At 38.9% G+C, this 17,554-nt stretch overlaps 1 protein-coding gene across 1 annotated transcript in view; it reads right to left on the bottom strand.

The window, feature by feature from the left end:
- The window catches only part of cux1b (cut-like homeobox 1b), a 487,386-nt gene that overhangs the window by 114,818 nt on the left and 355,014 nt on the right, over window positions 1-17,554 (bottom strand). Inside the window, exon 14 of the mRNA XM_048612610.1 lies at window positions 8,311-8,407. Within this exon, the coding sequence (XP_048468567.1) occupies window positions 8,311-8,407 (97 nt within the window). The remainder of the gene's footprint in view (window positions 1-8,310; window positions 8,408-17,554) is intronic.

Genomic DNA, 17,554 nt, shown 5'->3' with positions numbered 1-17,554 from the left:
GATGAACACAGCAGGCCAAGCAGCATCAGAGGAGCAGGAAGGCTGACATTTCGGGCCTAGACCCTTCTTCAGAAAAATGAAGAACCATTTTTCTGAAGAAGGGTCTAGGCCCAAAACGTCAGCTTTCCTGCTGCTCTGATGCTGCTTGGCCTGCTGTGTTCATCCAGCTCTACAACTTGATGGCTTTTGGTTTTGTTCTTCCACTCCACCACCACCACCACCCACCTCCACCCCCTGCCAAGAGGAAACATTGTCTCCATATGCACTCAATGAAAACTTTTCAAAAATTTTAAAGACCTGTATTAGTTCATACCTTAACCTTTTATTCCAAGAAAAGTTGAGACCCATCCTATCAACTCTTTTCTGATTAGTAAACCCACACATTTCTAGGATTTTCCTCGTTAATCTTCACCACGCCCTCTCAAATGCATTTATATCCTGTTTATAATATTGTGAGGAGATCTGCAAACAGTACTCAAGTGTGCACCAAGGCTCGAGACAGGCTTAGTATTGATTAATGTCCTCCTGTATTTGCAATCCACTGGAGAATATGGAAAACAAAATACTTCAATTTTTGACAGGAGTTCACAACAAAATACAGAACCTCATTGAGCACAAATATACCCGGGAGTAAACTGATAAAAATGGTATCCACAAAGCAGGAAGGAGAAGGATTTTTTTTGAAGAAACGTATTAAGTAGCAAAGTTACAACAATTGCATTTAAAATTAATTGAATTTTCACAAATGAGAAAAACAAACATATTTTGAAGATAAATTGGATTGATGAAATTTCTCAGAAGCTCCTGGCTCTAACACTCAGGTTCTCTTACTGAAACAATGCTTTTTGCAGGTCATGCAGCTTATTTTAATACTACATGAGAAAAATCAAGACTTTGAGTACACTCACAGTTCATATTCTAAAAGTGGAGTATGGTCTTTTCATTTTTGATGTGTTCTACTCACAAAGCTCCTGTTGCTATAATCAATACTTATACATGTACTGACTTTCAACAAGAAAAGCTCTAAACTCAGAAAAGTACAACAAATCCACAAGATGTCTCACAGCAGCTTCCTGTAAGGCAATGCTTTACCAATGTGCTTGACAATTAAATATCATGTTTCTCTACACAGCAGCCTTTAGACTGTCAAGTGCACACAGCTGTGTGTTTGTGTATTATACTAGGAAGGAACATATCAGAAGCCTTAAAAATTTAAACAGTTGCTCATCTTTGTTCCAGGTGGGAGAACGTAGAAAGAGCAATGCCTATAAATGATAAGATGATTTAGTCGTGGAAATTGTTACAGTACTTGGGAACTGGACTTATTCAATCATTAAATAACCACAAAAAAAAACCATGGTCAAGCTTTGCTTCGTCTTGTCTGCTGTTCAGAATTTGCTTTCATGTTGTCAACCTTTTTGAAAGCTAAATACACAGAATCACAGAAGTTTGATGGTGCAAGAGGCCATTCAGCTCATGTTTGCAACAGCTCTTCAAATAGGTATCATTACCAAGACCCAAACTCCTGCTTTTCTCACCCCACAGCTGTGCACATTATCTATCCAAATAATCATCAAAGGGCCTCTTGAATGTCTCAACTGAACCTGCCTCAACCACACTTCTAGGCAGTCCATGCCATAACCTAATTACTCATGTGAAAAATTATCTTTTTACATTTACATCTTGCAAATCACTTCAAATCTATGCTGCTTCATTCTTGTTCCTTTACAAGTGGGAACAGTTTCTCTCTATCCATTCTACCCAGCCTGGTCATGAGTTTGAAGACTTGTCAGATCTCCTTCTTATTTCCAAAGTGAAGAATTTGGGACTGTTCTATCTATCCTCATAACTGAAGTTCCTCATCCCTGGCATCATTCTTGTACTCTCTCTCCTGAGCTGAAAGAAGACTCCAGCTGAGGTCTCACAAGTGCCTTCAGTTTACTTCCCTTTAAAGAGAGTCTTATTCCAATCCTTTAGTGGTCTTATCTCCCTGAAACATTACAGTCTCTGGTCTTTTCATTTTCTTACACTCCAGCAATCCTGCACCCTTTTTATTTCCATTCTATGTTTCAGAATTTGCAGTGCTTTCCTTTTATGTATGTTTTACTTTTCATTTCATCAATGGTTAGACAGTGACTGCTAGAGATTGGAGCATCCTTTTCAAATGCACAGAAGAGCAACTGGAGAAAACCTGGAAATAACCTGAGGGGGTATGGAAGTTGGGTTGTGATGTCAGTGAGGCTTCAAGACAAGGTGCGATTATGAAGTGTAAATCTAACTTGCCAAAGAATAGGACTGCACTGTGCAGATTGAGATTAAAAACAGAAGAACTGAAGCAAATAGACTTCTACATATTTAAAATGTGTATTCATTCTTCATGGGGAAAAAATAGTCAGGGGTAGATTGGCTTTGAGAAAAGGATAATTCATTGAAACAAATCCCCATTTCCTAATTATTTTTAATCAATGCATGTCAAAACAAGGAGCATAGTACTGGCAAAAATCAAAATACCAGTCAGAATGTACCAGTCAGCAAGTTGTGTTCTTCTCTTTATTTTAATTTTAAAGTACCAATTTATGAAGAAAGATAGCTTGAAAGTAAAACTGCCTGTAAAATCTATACACTACTAACTATATATTTAATATACTGAAGTATAAGGCTAGTTTGCAACTCAATGTCTTTTATAATTCACACTTGGGATGTGGGCATTGCTGGCAGGCCAGCATTTATTGCCCATCCTAGTTTCCTTGAGGAGATGTATTGTGCTGCCTTCTTGAACCTGTGCTGTTCACATGCCATAAGTTGACTGATATTCAGAAGCAATAGGTTGGCAACAGAATCTGGTATTTTAGGTCTCCTACCTTATGAAACAACATATATAAAAACTCCAAAAGCTGTGCAACGATTTGGAAGATGATGATCAATGATTTCCAGGAAACTGGATGGACCCTTAAAGGAAGCTAACTTGCAGACGATGTGATTGATTAGATTGTTTTATAAAGAGGCAACATGGATCTTGTATGTTGAATTGTGTCCTTCTGTACAGTAATGACTCCAACTGGCCAAGGTTTGATTTTGGTTTCTCCAGGAGATCACATCATTTCATTTGGGATGGAGAGTATATCTTATAATGCACAAAGTATCACAATTATATGGAGGGTCATACAGCATGGAACCAAACCCTTCAGTTCAGGTTGTTCACTCCGACCAGATTTCCGAAATTGAGCTAGTCCCTTTTTCCTGCATTTCATCCATATCCCTCTAAACCCTTCCTGGGACACAATGGACCAGAAGGTCTTTACCAATCCAACATTGTTCATTAAGCAGGCAATGAATTGGCAAGTTCTGTTCAGACAAATGTTGTGATCTATTCTAGGCACTGTTTCTCACTAAGTATGATTTTGCCTTTGAAGGAGCATAGTGCAGATTCACCAAAATTATAGTAAAACTTAAATGATTAAATTATGAGAACAGGCTGCAGAGACTAGATTTGCTATCCATTAAATATCAAACATTAAGAGGTAACCTAATCCGAAGACACTGATCATGATCTGCCAAACCTCCTCAGATGCAGGAGTCATCCCACAGGATTGAGAAACTGCAAATGTTACATAAAACCAAAATACTGCAGCTGCTGGAAATCCAAAGTAAAATTAATCAAATTCAACTAAATTCTTGAACTCGGTTTCTCTTTCCACAGATGCTCTGGACCTGTTGAATTTCTGTGTTTATTATTTAAAAAAGGATGAAAAGGCAAGACCAGCAATTTATGTTGTGAGAAAACTGTCAGAAATGATAATCTGGAAGAAAGTTACCAATCACTTGAGCAAGTAAAGCCTGTATGGATTTGCTTTGGGCAGATTTTTTTAAACTGACTTGGTTCAGCTCTTTGATGAGGTGATAAAGATGGAGGACGAGGATAATGCAGTTAAGGTGGTGTACAGGACATCCAAAAGATGCTTGATGAAGGGTCACTTAACAGGATTGTCAGCTAAGTTGATGTCTGTGTGAAGAGGGGCAGTGGCTGCATGGATTGCACAACCAAGTTGACTAAGTCACAGGAAACAGAAATTAGTTTTCAAACACTTTAGCAAGGCTTCCAGTGAATTTCCCCGAGGGTCAGTACAAGAGTCACAGTTTTCCTTGAATTAGATTAATGATCCAGACTTTGGTGTACAGAGGACATGGAAGTACTGTGAACTGTGAACAAGACAGCAATAGATATTGATCAAGAGGGCATAGACAAGCTTATGGTATGGGTGGATAAGTGGCAGGTAACATTTAATGCAGAGAGATGTGAAATGATTCATTTTGGTAGGAACAACAAGGGAAGATAATACAAACTAACAATAAAATTCGAGATGGACTGCAGGAGGAGAAGAATCGCATATATCACCACAAATTTGAAGAGTGGCGACAGGCAAAGAGGTGATTAATAAGACGTACCTGGGCTTTATTAACAGTGAAATTGACTATAAAAACAACAAAGTAATGACAAACCTTTATAAACACTGGTTCAACCTGAAATTAGAATATTGTGTCCAATTCTCTGCACCCCACTTCTGAAAGAACATTAAGGCATTTCAGAGAGTGCAGAAAAAAACTGAAGCTAGTTCAAACTATGAGGGACTTCGGTTACGTAGATAGATCAGAGTAATTGTGACTGATCTCCTTAGAGAAAAGAAGGTTGAAAAGACATTTGATAGAGACAAATAATTCATGTAGAGTCTTGACAGAGTAAGTAGGAAGAAACCGTTTCCTATGGCAGAAGGAACAAGAACTAAAGAACACCAATTTATGCTGATTGGCAAAAGTGCCAAAGCAGACAGGAGGAAAAAGCTTTTAAGCAGCAAGTTAGGATCTAGAGTCCACTGCCTTAGAGAGAATCAGAAGCTGGTTCAGTCATTGCTTGGGGATTGGATAATCATCTGAAAAAAAATTGCAGACCTCCAAGGAAAAGGCAAGGAACTAGCCGTGTTGCTCTTGTAGAGAGCCAGTAATGGCTAAAAGGCACATTTGTTGCTATGATTTTATTTCCTTGCTAGCATCTGCCTCCCTTAGATATAATCACTGAATGGTCGACATTCATCTTTAGACTGTGACAGCAAGCCTTGCTAAGTATTTCACAAAGGAGGGGAATGGGGGAAGAGAAAAATTTTAGCTAAGCCTCTACAATTTCACCCACATCCATCCTTCCCACATTTCCAGCAGTGGTTTCTGGATACCAGTAGTAGTAAGAACCTGTGACCAATTCCTGTTCTTAAACCAGGAATAATCAAAACCCTGCTTGAAACCAATTAATTCAATACATTCGTGGTTGAGACTGGGATTTCATGGCCCAATTACTCAGATACATAAGCTGGGGTACAGAAAATCTATTTTCTCGGTTTCGTGTAGTTGTTTTCAAATGAAAGGTTTACACCCTGGTTCCACACTTTTATTTCTGTTACCAGGCATTGAGACCAACTTAATTTGTAAGAGAATTGCAAGATCTGAAACTACATCATACTGAGAATATAGTTACATTTAGTGGCAATGGGACTAACAGATCCGGGATGACTTCGTCCTCAAATAAACATCACACCCGGAGGTTTCAGCCACAGGCTTTTACAGTAAAGGGAGCACAGTTGTTTCATTAGAGAAAAAGAGGTTTCCGTGTTATTTTATGAACTTATTGCAAGGTAAAAATATGTTCCTACCACTAGAAAAGATAAAAGGGTGACTGTGGATAGTCTGTAGATTATGCAGCACTGTTAATTTACAGCTGCTAGGGGATATCAACGTACAGGTTTTCAAATGCTTTCAGTATTGAAATGAAATACCATTGCCCAAAGTCAACACTATCCTCCCCAAAAACATCAATTCTGGAAATGTATTAAAATAATTATGATGATGGGTGGAAATGAAAGATGTGCTGCATTCCAACACTCTGCAAATCAGTAGAACAGCTTAAAGACACAGAATTCCTTTTACCAGTCTTAATAGAATTTTAATGTGGCACATTCAAAGTTAAATCTAGTTTCTGAATCTTTCAGCTGCTGAATTCTCAGTAAGCAGCCATGTTGTCCATCATGACATGTTTTGATTTTTACTTCTGTAATACACCACTCAATGTATAGCAGAGAGTAGTTTTTAACTGTCGTAGGTGTACAGTCATGGTTAGGTAAATGTCTGCAGGCGTAAGACATCTTTTGTGACTTTAGACAACTTTAGTTCAATTTTTAGTAACTTGCTGTAGAGGTAGGATTCACTAGATTGGTCCCTGGGTTGAAACGGTTGTCCTATGATGAGGGGTTGAGTAAATTGGGTCTGCATTCTCTGGGGTTTTAAAGAATAAAAGGTGATCTCATCAAAACATTCCGAAGTATGAAGAAACTTGACAGGGCTAGGTATTCGAGGCCAAGGGCCACAATTTCAAGATAAGCAGAGTTGTGGACACTCCATCACAGAATAGATTTACAAGTGAGAAACAGTAGATTTCTGGTGTTTCATCAATCAAGGGATATGGGGAGTGTGAGGGAAAGTGGTGGGTGAAACAAAAGATCTGCGATCATCAAACAGAATTGTAGAGTAAGCTTTGGACCATCTGCTCCTGCACTGTTTCTTATGGTTTTATGCAATTCAGGGCTGTAATCATAAGCAGGAATTCTGGTGGCTATTTTCCATCTTCTCAGCCAATGACTGGTGAGATTAACTTTCACATTCACCCTGCAATCAGCAACCCCAGAATACACCAAGGACTATATCTTGATATGTATTATAGTAGAAAATTGGGCACTGCACTTATTCACTGTTCTTTCAGGTGAGCAACCATGAGGAGGCATTAAAAAAAAGCTTTCCTGTTCCTATCATATTTGGCAAAGCTAGTACCAGAATAGTCTGCTCAAAATCATCAAGTAGTATTTTGTCAGTTGAAATATAACTGTAGGAATAATATATCTTTAAGATATTTTGAAGAAAAAAGATTATATTCATCACCCACCTCTTTGCCTGCCCTGGATGCTCCGCAGGGCCAGAATGTTCTGTTCATCGGACAGGAACTGCTTCATCTTGTGAAAAGGCTCCTTCCCTCGAACAGTCAATTTATTCCATGGTTTGGGTCTGGCCAGTATTTCACTTACAGAGCCTTGAGACAACCCCAGTACATAATGTCCAAATATCCGTTGGCCAATATTGTGCTTGATCAGCTGCTCTTTAACTTGCCGCGCGATTTCTGCTGTGTCCAGCTCTTCGCCCTCAGATATGCTTCCAGCACTCTCCGACTGGCTGGGTGAAGGGATCATTCCGTTTAAGTCAGAACTCTGCTGGATGGGGCTTGGGGATGATATGGAATTTGTGCTGTAGGGACCTGTTGGAAAAAGCATGGTTGTGCTTCCTGCATCCTGCATTGCCTTGGTGTAGAAGGACTGCATTAGCTGCCGCTGAAGAAGTGAGTTTAGTGCAAATTTCCCTGCAGAGGCCAGGGGGAACGGGGAGCTTGTCAATGATGAGTTGAAAAAATCTTGACCTAAAACCGTCGGTGAGAATTGGTGCGTACCATTAGCACTGGAAGCCTGCTCATTCGCGTTGCGCAGCAACTTAGAGGGAGGGGAAGATGGTGAGGTCGAAGGACGCAGACTCTCAGGTCGGTCTTTCCCATTTCTCCCAGCTGACCCTACAAGAAAGGCCAAACACAATGCATTATGGGGGAGTGAAAAGTAAAACCATGAAAAATAGCAAACTTTAGCCCAAAATTGCAGGTTAAAAAAGGGCTTTCAGCTGATGCAACTGGTCAAATTTGAGTATGCCAGACTAGCCCCCAAAGACAGATGTCATGCATTTGTTGTTTGTACCTTTCTTGTAAGTGGCAGCCTGGAGAATCCCTGACAAGCATTTAAGCAGCCCATACCAAACATTTACATTGTAAGTGCCACCGTCAGGCAATGTGTTAGTTTAACAGATATAAAACCCTACCCGGAGAGATAATTGCAGCACTACAAAATGACACTAATTACATTTAATTAAATACTGTAATCACTATTGAATATATACTCAGACATAAACCAATGAGGGGGAAAAAAAAACAGCTTTTATACCCAAATGCATCAAGATAAAAACTCAGTCAAAATCTGGTCTTTTTATAAAACATTGTCTCCAAGGTCTGAAAGCTTCTTCCTATTACCCAGTCTGTACAAGTACACAAACACAATTTAGTACTTTAGAAGGGAGTAACATACATTAATCTTGATGCCATGCACTAGTGCAGGCTTTGATGTCAGTTTCTCACACTCCCCAAGCACAGCAATATGAGCTGCAAACACAAAGACCTACCACTAAGATCACTGTTGGTGATACGCAGAGTTGCATTTTCAGACTGCAATGAGCGGTTCTTCTCCAGCAGAAGTACCTCTAGGGTTTTGGATGTATCCTGATAAAGTAACAGTAATGTAGTCAGATTTACTTAATGTTAAATGTGAGATATTTCAGTACTCATCTTGCTTAATCAAGGATTCATTAAGAATCAAAATTAACAGGAGACATTTAGCCCAAGGCAACCTCTTTCTGAAGAGAAATCCTTTAAAGGTGCACCATCATTATAAAGTGCCTAGTAAACCTTTTGTTTATTGACAAACATACAAGATCAAATGATGTACATTGTGTCTAAATGTGTATTATTTCATTATGAAGGAACTAACGCACATGCTTCTCATTTGGCAGACAAAGAAACATTTTATAAAACAATCTTGCATGCCGGTTTAAGCTTTTGGCAAAGGAATAAAGTTTCTGCATTTGCCCCACTCTCATGAAAATACTATATTCTAAGAATACATACAATATTTGTGAAACAAAACAAAGCAAGAATATGTTATCTTGAAGTTCAAAAGAAGATCATCTTAAACGATTTCTTCAATTTCCAAATACGCTTTACATTGTCCTGTACTAAACAAGCAGATTACTCTTACATTCGAGAAACATTAATTTTTGTTTGCATCCCCAAAATCCAGCCTTATGTCAGTACCTACTGTCAGAATTTGATGATTCTGCTGTTTCCTGAATTTTATTCACTAGCAAATTCAGCAGAGGAAGAGTAAGATTTGAGGTTTGTTTGTGGCTGGCTTTTGTAATCTTACCATCAAAGGACTAACCTACTTATACAGACATGATGCAAAAACACTAAAGTCTGTGAAGGTTTAGAGTCAATTTGAGCACCATCACAAATTCATGATTTCAGATTTGGAGAAGAAACAAAAAGGGTTTATATTATTTGAATTAAAAAAATTCAATCGCATGACTTAATACTACCGGAGTTAACACAAATCTTACACTAGGCTTGATGACTAACATGCAAGATTATCATAAAAAGATGCCATTTTCATTAAGAAATGAACTATCCAACGTAATACTAATGCACTGGTAAAATGCTATGCACTATCAGTTTGTCAGCACTTTCTACTTTTTTGATAAATAAATAGATGTTTTCATAACTCATCTTAAAACTGAAGAATTTCCCACTAATTAAAAACCCTTAAAAATTCCACATCTGTCCCCACAAAAAGAAACTGATCATCTAACAAAATTTGTTCACTTAATTTAAATGGTACTAACAATAGTAGGACAGGCAATGGTCCAGTGGTATTAAATCGCTGGACTGTTAATCCAGAAACCCACATAAAACATTCTGGGGAGCCAGGTTCGAATCCCACCACAGCAGATGGTGGAATTTGAAGTCAATAAAATATCTGGAATTAGGAATCTAATGATGACTATGAATCCATCGCTGATTGCTGGAAAAATCCAACTGGTTAACTACTGTCCCGTAGGGAAGAAAACTGCCATCCTTACCTGATCTGGCCTACATGCAATGTGGTTGACTCTGAACTGCCTTCTAGCAATTAGGGATGGACAATAAATGCTGTCTGGCCAGTGACGCCCTCATCCCGTTAATGAATAAAGGAACAATAAATGAGAAATGAAATCCAATGATCTCATGTCCTCCTAAGCCAATTTCCTCAGTATCCTACCTCAACATTTGTGGCCTATGAGTTGCAATGTAACAAAGACACTCCTGTCTATTGACTACCAAAATTCTAAGGACTAATGCTTTCCACAGACTCCTGTTTCCAGGCTAGCTTTTATCTTTCCCTGAAAATCTGTTCAAAGCAATGAAAATACAGATTATGTTCTGTTTAAGGAAACATTTGATATTATGTTCTAGATGCGCGAGAGCAAAATAACAAATTTCATCAGTTCAGGTGCAAAAGATTAATCTGTAAAAGTGCAACTTGTAAAAAAAAAACAGATTACTACTAACATTTAAAAGCATAGTATTAGGCTTGAGTGGGATCTGCAATACCCTCCTGTCTGTCTGACCAGGTATTTACTTTAAAAAGTACTCACAGCATAAGATAGAGGTTAGTCATATTACACTTAAATACTAGGGTTAAGTATACCATTTGTGTTAGGAATTGTAAAGGCACTGTGTATATGAGTACCAGGCATGTCAAGGCAATCTTAAAGTCACAGTTAGTTATACTCTCAAATTATTGTAACTGGCGGAGAATGAGTCATTTTTAAGCAATGCACTGCATTTACACATGTTCTGCAACTCTGTGCCAACTCATTACATTTCTGTGAAGATGAGTTGGTTCCTGTACAGCTTTCAAAAACACAAATATTTGCTAAATCAATTTTCTGTAAATTCCCCAAGCTTTCCCACAATGTAGAATTACAGTATTATATGTGATTGCAAATTATTCCAACTGACGGCTTCTCAGTAATAATTAAGCAATCTCTTGTCTTATTTTAAATATCAGTGCAAACATACTCCTGCGTGTTCGAAAGTTGTAGGCAAAACTAGAACTCAGTTGTAAGTTGCACCAACAATCATTAGCATGTACCACAGAACTGTTACAGCTGTTACATAAGGAGGCCATTCAGCCTCTCATGGTCATGTTAGCTCTCCGCAAGTACAACTGAGCCAGTCCCACACACCTGTCTTTTTCCCACAGCCCTGAGAACAGGTTCTTCAGATGCTATCAAGCTGCCTATGATAAGCCATAATTGAATCTGGCTCCAGCACAGTCCCAGGTAGCACACTCAACATTCTAACCAATCACTGTTTACAAAAAAATCCTCCTGCTGCTGTTTACTCTTTTATCAATACCATGAATCAATGTCATCTGGCTCTCAATCCTCCCAACAATGGGAACCATTTCTTTCTGTCAGCCATATGGATGATATTTGATTTTGAACTGTACTATCAAATCTTCTTTCAACCTTCTCTTCTCTAAGGAGTAGAACTCTATTCTTTTCTAATGTATTCTTGTAACAGAAGAAACTCACCCATGGAACCACTCTCCTAAATTATTTCTACACCCTTCATATCCTCATATCCCTTCTTTAAGCATGATGCCCAGAACTGGAAACAATACTCCAGTAAAGCTAAAAGAGTTTTATAAAGGTTCATCATGATGGACTCTCTTTTGTATTTTATGCTTTGATTTATAAAGCCGAGGATCTCACGTGCTTTCTTAATGCCTTTTATAACCTGACTTGCAACCGTCAATGATTTCTACTCACATATGGCCAAAGTCTTTGTTAGAAACCACTTTTAGAATTGCGCCATATTCTTCTCACCATAACTTGACACTTCTCTGCATTAAATTTAATTTGCCGTTTTTCTCCCCATTCCACTAGCTAATATTCTCTTCATGTCGATCACTGCTCTCATCACAGATCATATTTACAAGCTATATATCTTTTTCATTAAATTACTGCAAAGAACATTTTAGGTGTGCTGCAAAGTTAGGTAGAGTTCTTGTAGATTGGGAGGCAGGACGTTAGAATTTGGTGTTTGTAAAATGCTGGGGAGGCAGAGGAGCATTGCATGGTCCCTTTAAAAGATGCTGTGTTTATCCTGTGCATAGAGATTTAAAATGGATGTCAGTGAGCAGCAGCTTGGAAGTTTGGAAGTACATGCAGTGCACCCTAACCGAAACATTTGTATCAAAAAGCCATACAGTTAGCAGACCAAGCAGCAGTTTTTACGAAGACAACAAGTTTTGAATTTAGCCGATCAATTTGAACTAGACACATAGATACCAAAAACCTAAGTGTAAATCTGATGGTTTTGACAACATAGGACGAATCCTACTGTAAGAAATATTGACATGTCATCAAAGGTATAAAAGATAGGGGTAGTTGGACAAAACCCCAGCGCTAACTGCCATCTGCAAGAACTTAACAGCCCTCAGCTTTGAGAGAATCGCTGGCTCTCACAGCATCCTCTATATCTTAGAGGAAACACCATCTAAATAAAAAAAGGCAGTCATAGCACAACTAGATAATATTCCTAGATAACAAGGTGTGGAGCTAGATGAAGACAGCAGGCCAGGCAGCATCAGAGGAGCAAGAAAGCTGACATTTCAGGTCCGTCCAGCTCCATACCTTGTTATCTCAGACTCCAGCATCAGCAGTTCCTATTATCTCTAGATAATATTCCTGACAGAAGAATTGACAGAGAAGGCTTCCTAACAGAAGAATTGATGGAGAAGGCACAGAACCTTCCAGAGGTCACGTCACCTGGCTGTAATTTCAAGAGATTTAATTCTTTTTTCTTATTTCATATAACTGGGACTCTTCTTTATTGGAAGAGCATACCATTAGAATCTTGCTTTATTCAGGAATGGTTAATAGATAGGAAGGGTTTATTCGATTTGTTAATAGTTTAAGTAATTTGTTCACTGCTGGAGTTAGATAAATAAGTTGTTACTTGTTGATTGTAAAGTGAGTGTCAGGGATTTTTTTTAAACCACAAGAAGTTGCTGAAAGGCAGGTTACACCACATTTCACACTCCTTTTACAGATTGTAGGGCAACATGCTCCTGTTTGGGTGTTTCAGTCTTAGTTCCGGAGCTGGGGGTTGGGGGGTGGGGCTTGGTGGTGGTGTCAACTCCATTTTATAACAGATTGGGGGCTCATGTCCAGGATCTGAACAGATTTGAACCGAATTAGGGTACGAAATGTCCCAGCAGATTTACACAGACTTTAGGACGAGTGTCCTAGATTTTTAAGATTTTTAATTTCAGTTGCTTCCCAATCAAAGTGGGGAAATGGCTCTTAACATTGCTAAAGGGGTTTGGTGAGTCGAAGATGTTTCCCAAATTTACCAATAAAGTTCAGAAAAAGTGACATTTTTAGAATAAGTAGACAGACTAAAACTGGGTTTAACTAGGGATAATAAGAAAGCTGAGATTGTAACGGAGTTAGTCAAGCACTTAGTTAGAAAAAATTAAATTGCAAATGAAATCTCTGGAGTTAGACAACAAAGAAAGGAAATCAAGATTCTGAAGAAAAAGCTGAAGAGAAAGAAAGGGAAAGGAGTCCTAACTGAAGAGACAGAAACTGATCTGAAATAGTCTGCATTACAGTTCAAAGCAGAGGAAAGAGACAAGGAAAGAATTGCTCTGGCAGAATAAAAAGAAAAGGAGAGTTTGAACTTCAGAAGTTGGCAATTAGACAGGAAAGTCAACGTGGCAGGATGGAGGTGAAGGTAGAAAGTAGGCTTAGTGAGGAGGATAGTGATGATGAGCTAATCCATTGTAGCCAAAGGCCTTGGTAAGGATATATACAAATATATCAAAACATTACCAAAATTCAATGAAAAAGATGTAAAAGCCTTTTTCATTTCCTTTGAGAAATTGGCTAAACAGGTAAACTGTCCAGAGACTGCGTGGGTAACGTTAATTCACACCATGTTGGTAGGTAGGGCTAGTGAGGTGCTTGCAGCGCCGTCAGATGAGGTGTGAGGAGAATATGAAGAAGTAAAACAGGCTATTTTGAGTGCCTACGAATTGGTACCAGAAGCAGATAGACAACGGTTCAGAAATGGAAGAAAGAAACCAGGTCAGACTTACATTGAGTTTGAAGGAATTAAACAGAGAAACTTCAACATATGGATGAGAGCATTAAAGATAGAAAAGACATATGAGGCTCTTAGAGATATTACTCTGCCAGAGGAGTTTAAAAACTCACTTCCAGAAGCGAGAAGAACTCACAAAGTCACAGTACTGGTGGTTTAAGAAAGGCACTGGGAAAAAGGACGTGGTAAAAGAGTCTGAACAAGTGGGATTATTTAAGGTAGGGAAGGAAATCCCAAGAGAAGTTGAGGAGCTGCAGGAGACCGCACATGCTAGTCACATGCTGGATAGTAAGATGGCGCCTGATCCTTTCAAAGACTTCATCTGTGTGGGTAAGATTTAGTCAGGTAGAACAGGAATAGGTAAAGAAGTTAAAATATTGAGAGATACGGGAGCTGGTCTGTCTCTAATAGTAAGAGATGAAAATATTTGCACTCCTTCTGAAATATTAAGGAGAGAGGAATAGTGCTCCCTTCTGTAAGATAAGGCTAAAAAGTTCAGTCAAGACTGGGGAAGTGATAGTGAGAGTGGTGGAAAAATTGGTTATTCCAGGAATACAGTCTATTCTTAGAAACAATATAGCTGGATCACAGGTAGGAATGATGCTCATTATAATGGAAAAGCCAAAAGAAAACCAGGGAACTGAGGAGTTAAAAGAAAAATACCCTGGAATTTTTCCGGACTGTGGTGACAAGATCCCACAGCCATAAGTTAAAACAAGAAGGGAAAACAAAAGAGAAAGATGAAGGAGTTGAGGTCCAGTTAGCTGACACTCTGTTTGATGAGATGGTAAAGGAAAGACCCAAGCAGGTAGAGGAATGGGCAGGGGTGTTTAGTTCTGAAAGATTAATGGAGTTACAACAAAAAGATGAGACGATAAAGGATTTACATTGTAAAGCCTACTTGGAAAAGGAATCAGAGTTTATTCCAGAATGCTATTACCTTAATGATGAAATCTTAAGGCAGAAGTGGAGACCTTGGCAGCTTAATGCAGATGAGAAATGGGCAGAAGTTCACCAGATTGTGTGGCCGGTAGAATACAGTCAGGAAGTATTGTGGATAGCACACAAATTACCTGTAGGAGGTCAGCTAGGAGTGAGGAAGACTCCGACTAAGATACAGAAGCATTTTTATTGGCCTGGATTGCATAAAGATATGCTCCAATTTTGCCATACCTGTCATATGTGTCAGATGGTAGGAGAGCCACAGGCCATGATAAAACTAGCACCCTTAATGCCAATCCCTGCGTTTGAAGAGCCTTTTACATGGGTACGTCCCTCCCTAAAACCAAAAGTGGGAACCAGTATTTGCTAACCATAATGGATGTGTCTACCAGGTTTCCGGATACAATTCCATTACGGAATGCCAAGGCAAAAAAGGTTGTGAAGGAGTTGCTCACTTTCTTTACCCGTTGTGGACTACCCAGGGTGATTCAGTCAGACCAAGGGTCCAATTTTACTGCCAAATTATTTGAGGAGGTTATGATAGTTTAGGCATCAAACACTTTAAATCAACTGCTATTATCCCGAATCCCAGGGAGCATTGGAAAAGTGGCATGAGACCCCAAAGACCATGTCGAGGACTTAATGCCAGGATTACCCAAATGATTGGGATAAAGGTATCCCATTTATATTATGGGCTATTAGAGATGCTCCAAAGTTCTAATTCATTTGAATTGACATTCGGACACGAAATAAGAAGGGCTTTAAAATTAATTAATGAAAAGTTGATAGGTCCGAAGTCAGCGATCTCACAGTTGGATTATGTATCTGAGGTGAGAGAAAGATTAACCAGAGTAGGTGAATTGGCTAGACAACATTAGAAGGTGGCACAGCACCTAATGAAGCAAGAAGCAGATAAGAAATCTAAAATTTGTACATTTGCCTGTGGGGATAAAGTATTGGTGCTTTTACTAGTGGTAGGAGATCCCTTCAAAACAAGGTTTAGTTTTCCCTATCAGATTGAGAAGAAGTTAGGTCAGGTAAATTACTTGGTAAAGATGCCAGACAGAAAAAAAAATTATCGGGTATGTCATGCGAACGTGCTGCAACACTACTGCGACAGAGAAAGGGAACCGGAGAAACAGGTATTAATTACTGCCACTCAGAGTGAGGAATCAAATCCAGCTGATTTGGATTTTCATGTGCCTCTGAACAAATTAAATAATGAGGAAGCCCTTAAGGAATGGGATAGGATACTGAGCTATCTGTCCCAGGAACAGAGAGCTGAATTGAAAGACTCATTACAGTGCTATGAGGACATACGTAGACTAATGCCATAGTACATGCGCTTCCGATAAAACAACACCCGTACAGGCTTAATCCTCTCAAACAGCACATGTTCAGCGGGAAGTGGAAGTGATGCTCCAAGACATCATAGAGCCAAGGCAAAGCGAGTGGAGCTCATTGATTGTGTTGGTTCCTAAATCTGATGGTAATCAATGATTCTGACTCATACCCAATCCCATGGCTGGAAGACTCTCTGGAAAAAGTAGGACAAGTCACTTACATCACAAAGTTGGACTTACTTTGTGGTTAGTGGCAAGTACCTTTGTTGGAGAAAGCAAAAGAAGTTTCTGCTTTTGAAGCCCCAAATGAGTCATATCAATTTAAAGTCATGACCTTTGGAATGAAAAACACACCAGCCACTTTTCAAAGGCTTATGAACAGTTATTGCAGGATTGACTAATTGGGAAATCTAGATAGAGGAGTTAGTGATCTTTAGCCATTTGTTTAAAGATCACATGGAGCATTTGGCAGAACTCTTTGAGAGACTACGGAAGGCAAAGCTGGTCATAAACTTGGCAAAAACAGAATTTGCAAAGGTGGAAGTGACATTCTTAGGGCACAACATTGGATATGGATGGATGACGCCAAGTAATGTGAAGATTAAGGCAACCAAGGAATTTCCAAGACCATCCTCAAAAGAAGAAAGTGCTACAATTTTTACGATTGAGTGGATTCTACAAGAAATTTGAACTAAACTTTAGTGGTGGCAGCGTTGATGGATTTGTTAAAAAAATACACGAAATTTCGGTGGACAGAACAATGCCAGTATGCATTTGAGAAACTGAAGGCAGTGTTAACCACATCAGTTTTAGCCATGCCAAATTTCTTGAAACCCTTCAAAGTTGCCATCGACGCAAGCAATGTAGGTGTAGGAGTTCTGTTGTTACAGGATAATGATTGTGGAATTGAAAGGCCAATCCATTATTTTTCAAAAAACTCAATATCCACCAGAAAAAAATATTCAACCATTGGAAAAGAGTTCGAGTTTGGTAATGGCAAGTACCTTTGTTGGAGAGAGCAAAAGAAGTTTCTGCTTTTGAAGCCCCAAATGAGTCATATCAATTTAAAGTGATGACCTTTGGAATGAAAAACACACCAGCCACTTTTCAAAGGCTTATGAACAGTTATTGCAGGATTGACTAATTGGGAAATCTAGATAGAGGAGTTAGTGATCATTTTAATGTTTACGTTGCAAACAATGTGTCAGAGGCCATTGTGTAGACCAATCACAATCCTTTGACATTCCTGGAAAGATTTAAGGAAAAGAACACCAGATTATTTGTTGGGCTCTCATATTACAAGCATTTAATTTACACATTGTATATGTTGCAGGTCGTGAAAATATTATCATGGATGCTTTATCGCGAG

Source organism: Rhincodon typus, chromosome 26 (assembly GCF_021869965.1).
Source record: "Rhincodon typus isolate 14 chromosome 26, sRhiTyp1.1, whole genome shotgun sequence".
In the NCBI taxonomy this organism is placed as follows: Eukaryota; Metazoa; Chordata; class Chondrichthyes; order Orectolobiformes; family Rhincodontidae; genus Rhincodon; species Rhincodon typus.
Note: the sequence above shows the minus strand (reverse complement) of the source record. Positions and strands in the feature narration are given on the sequence as shown.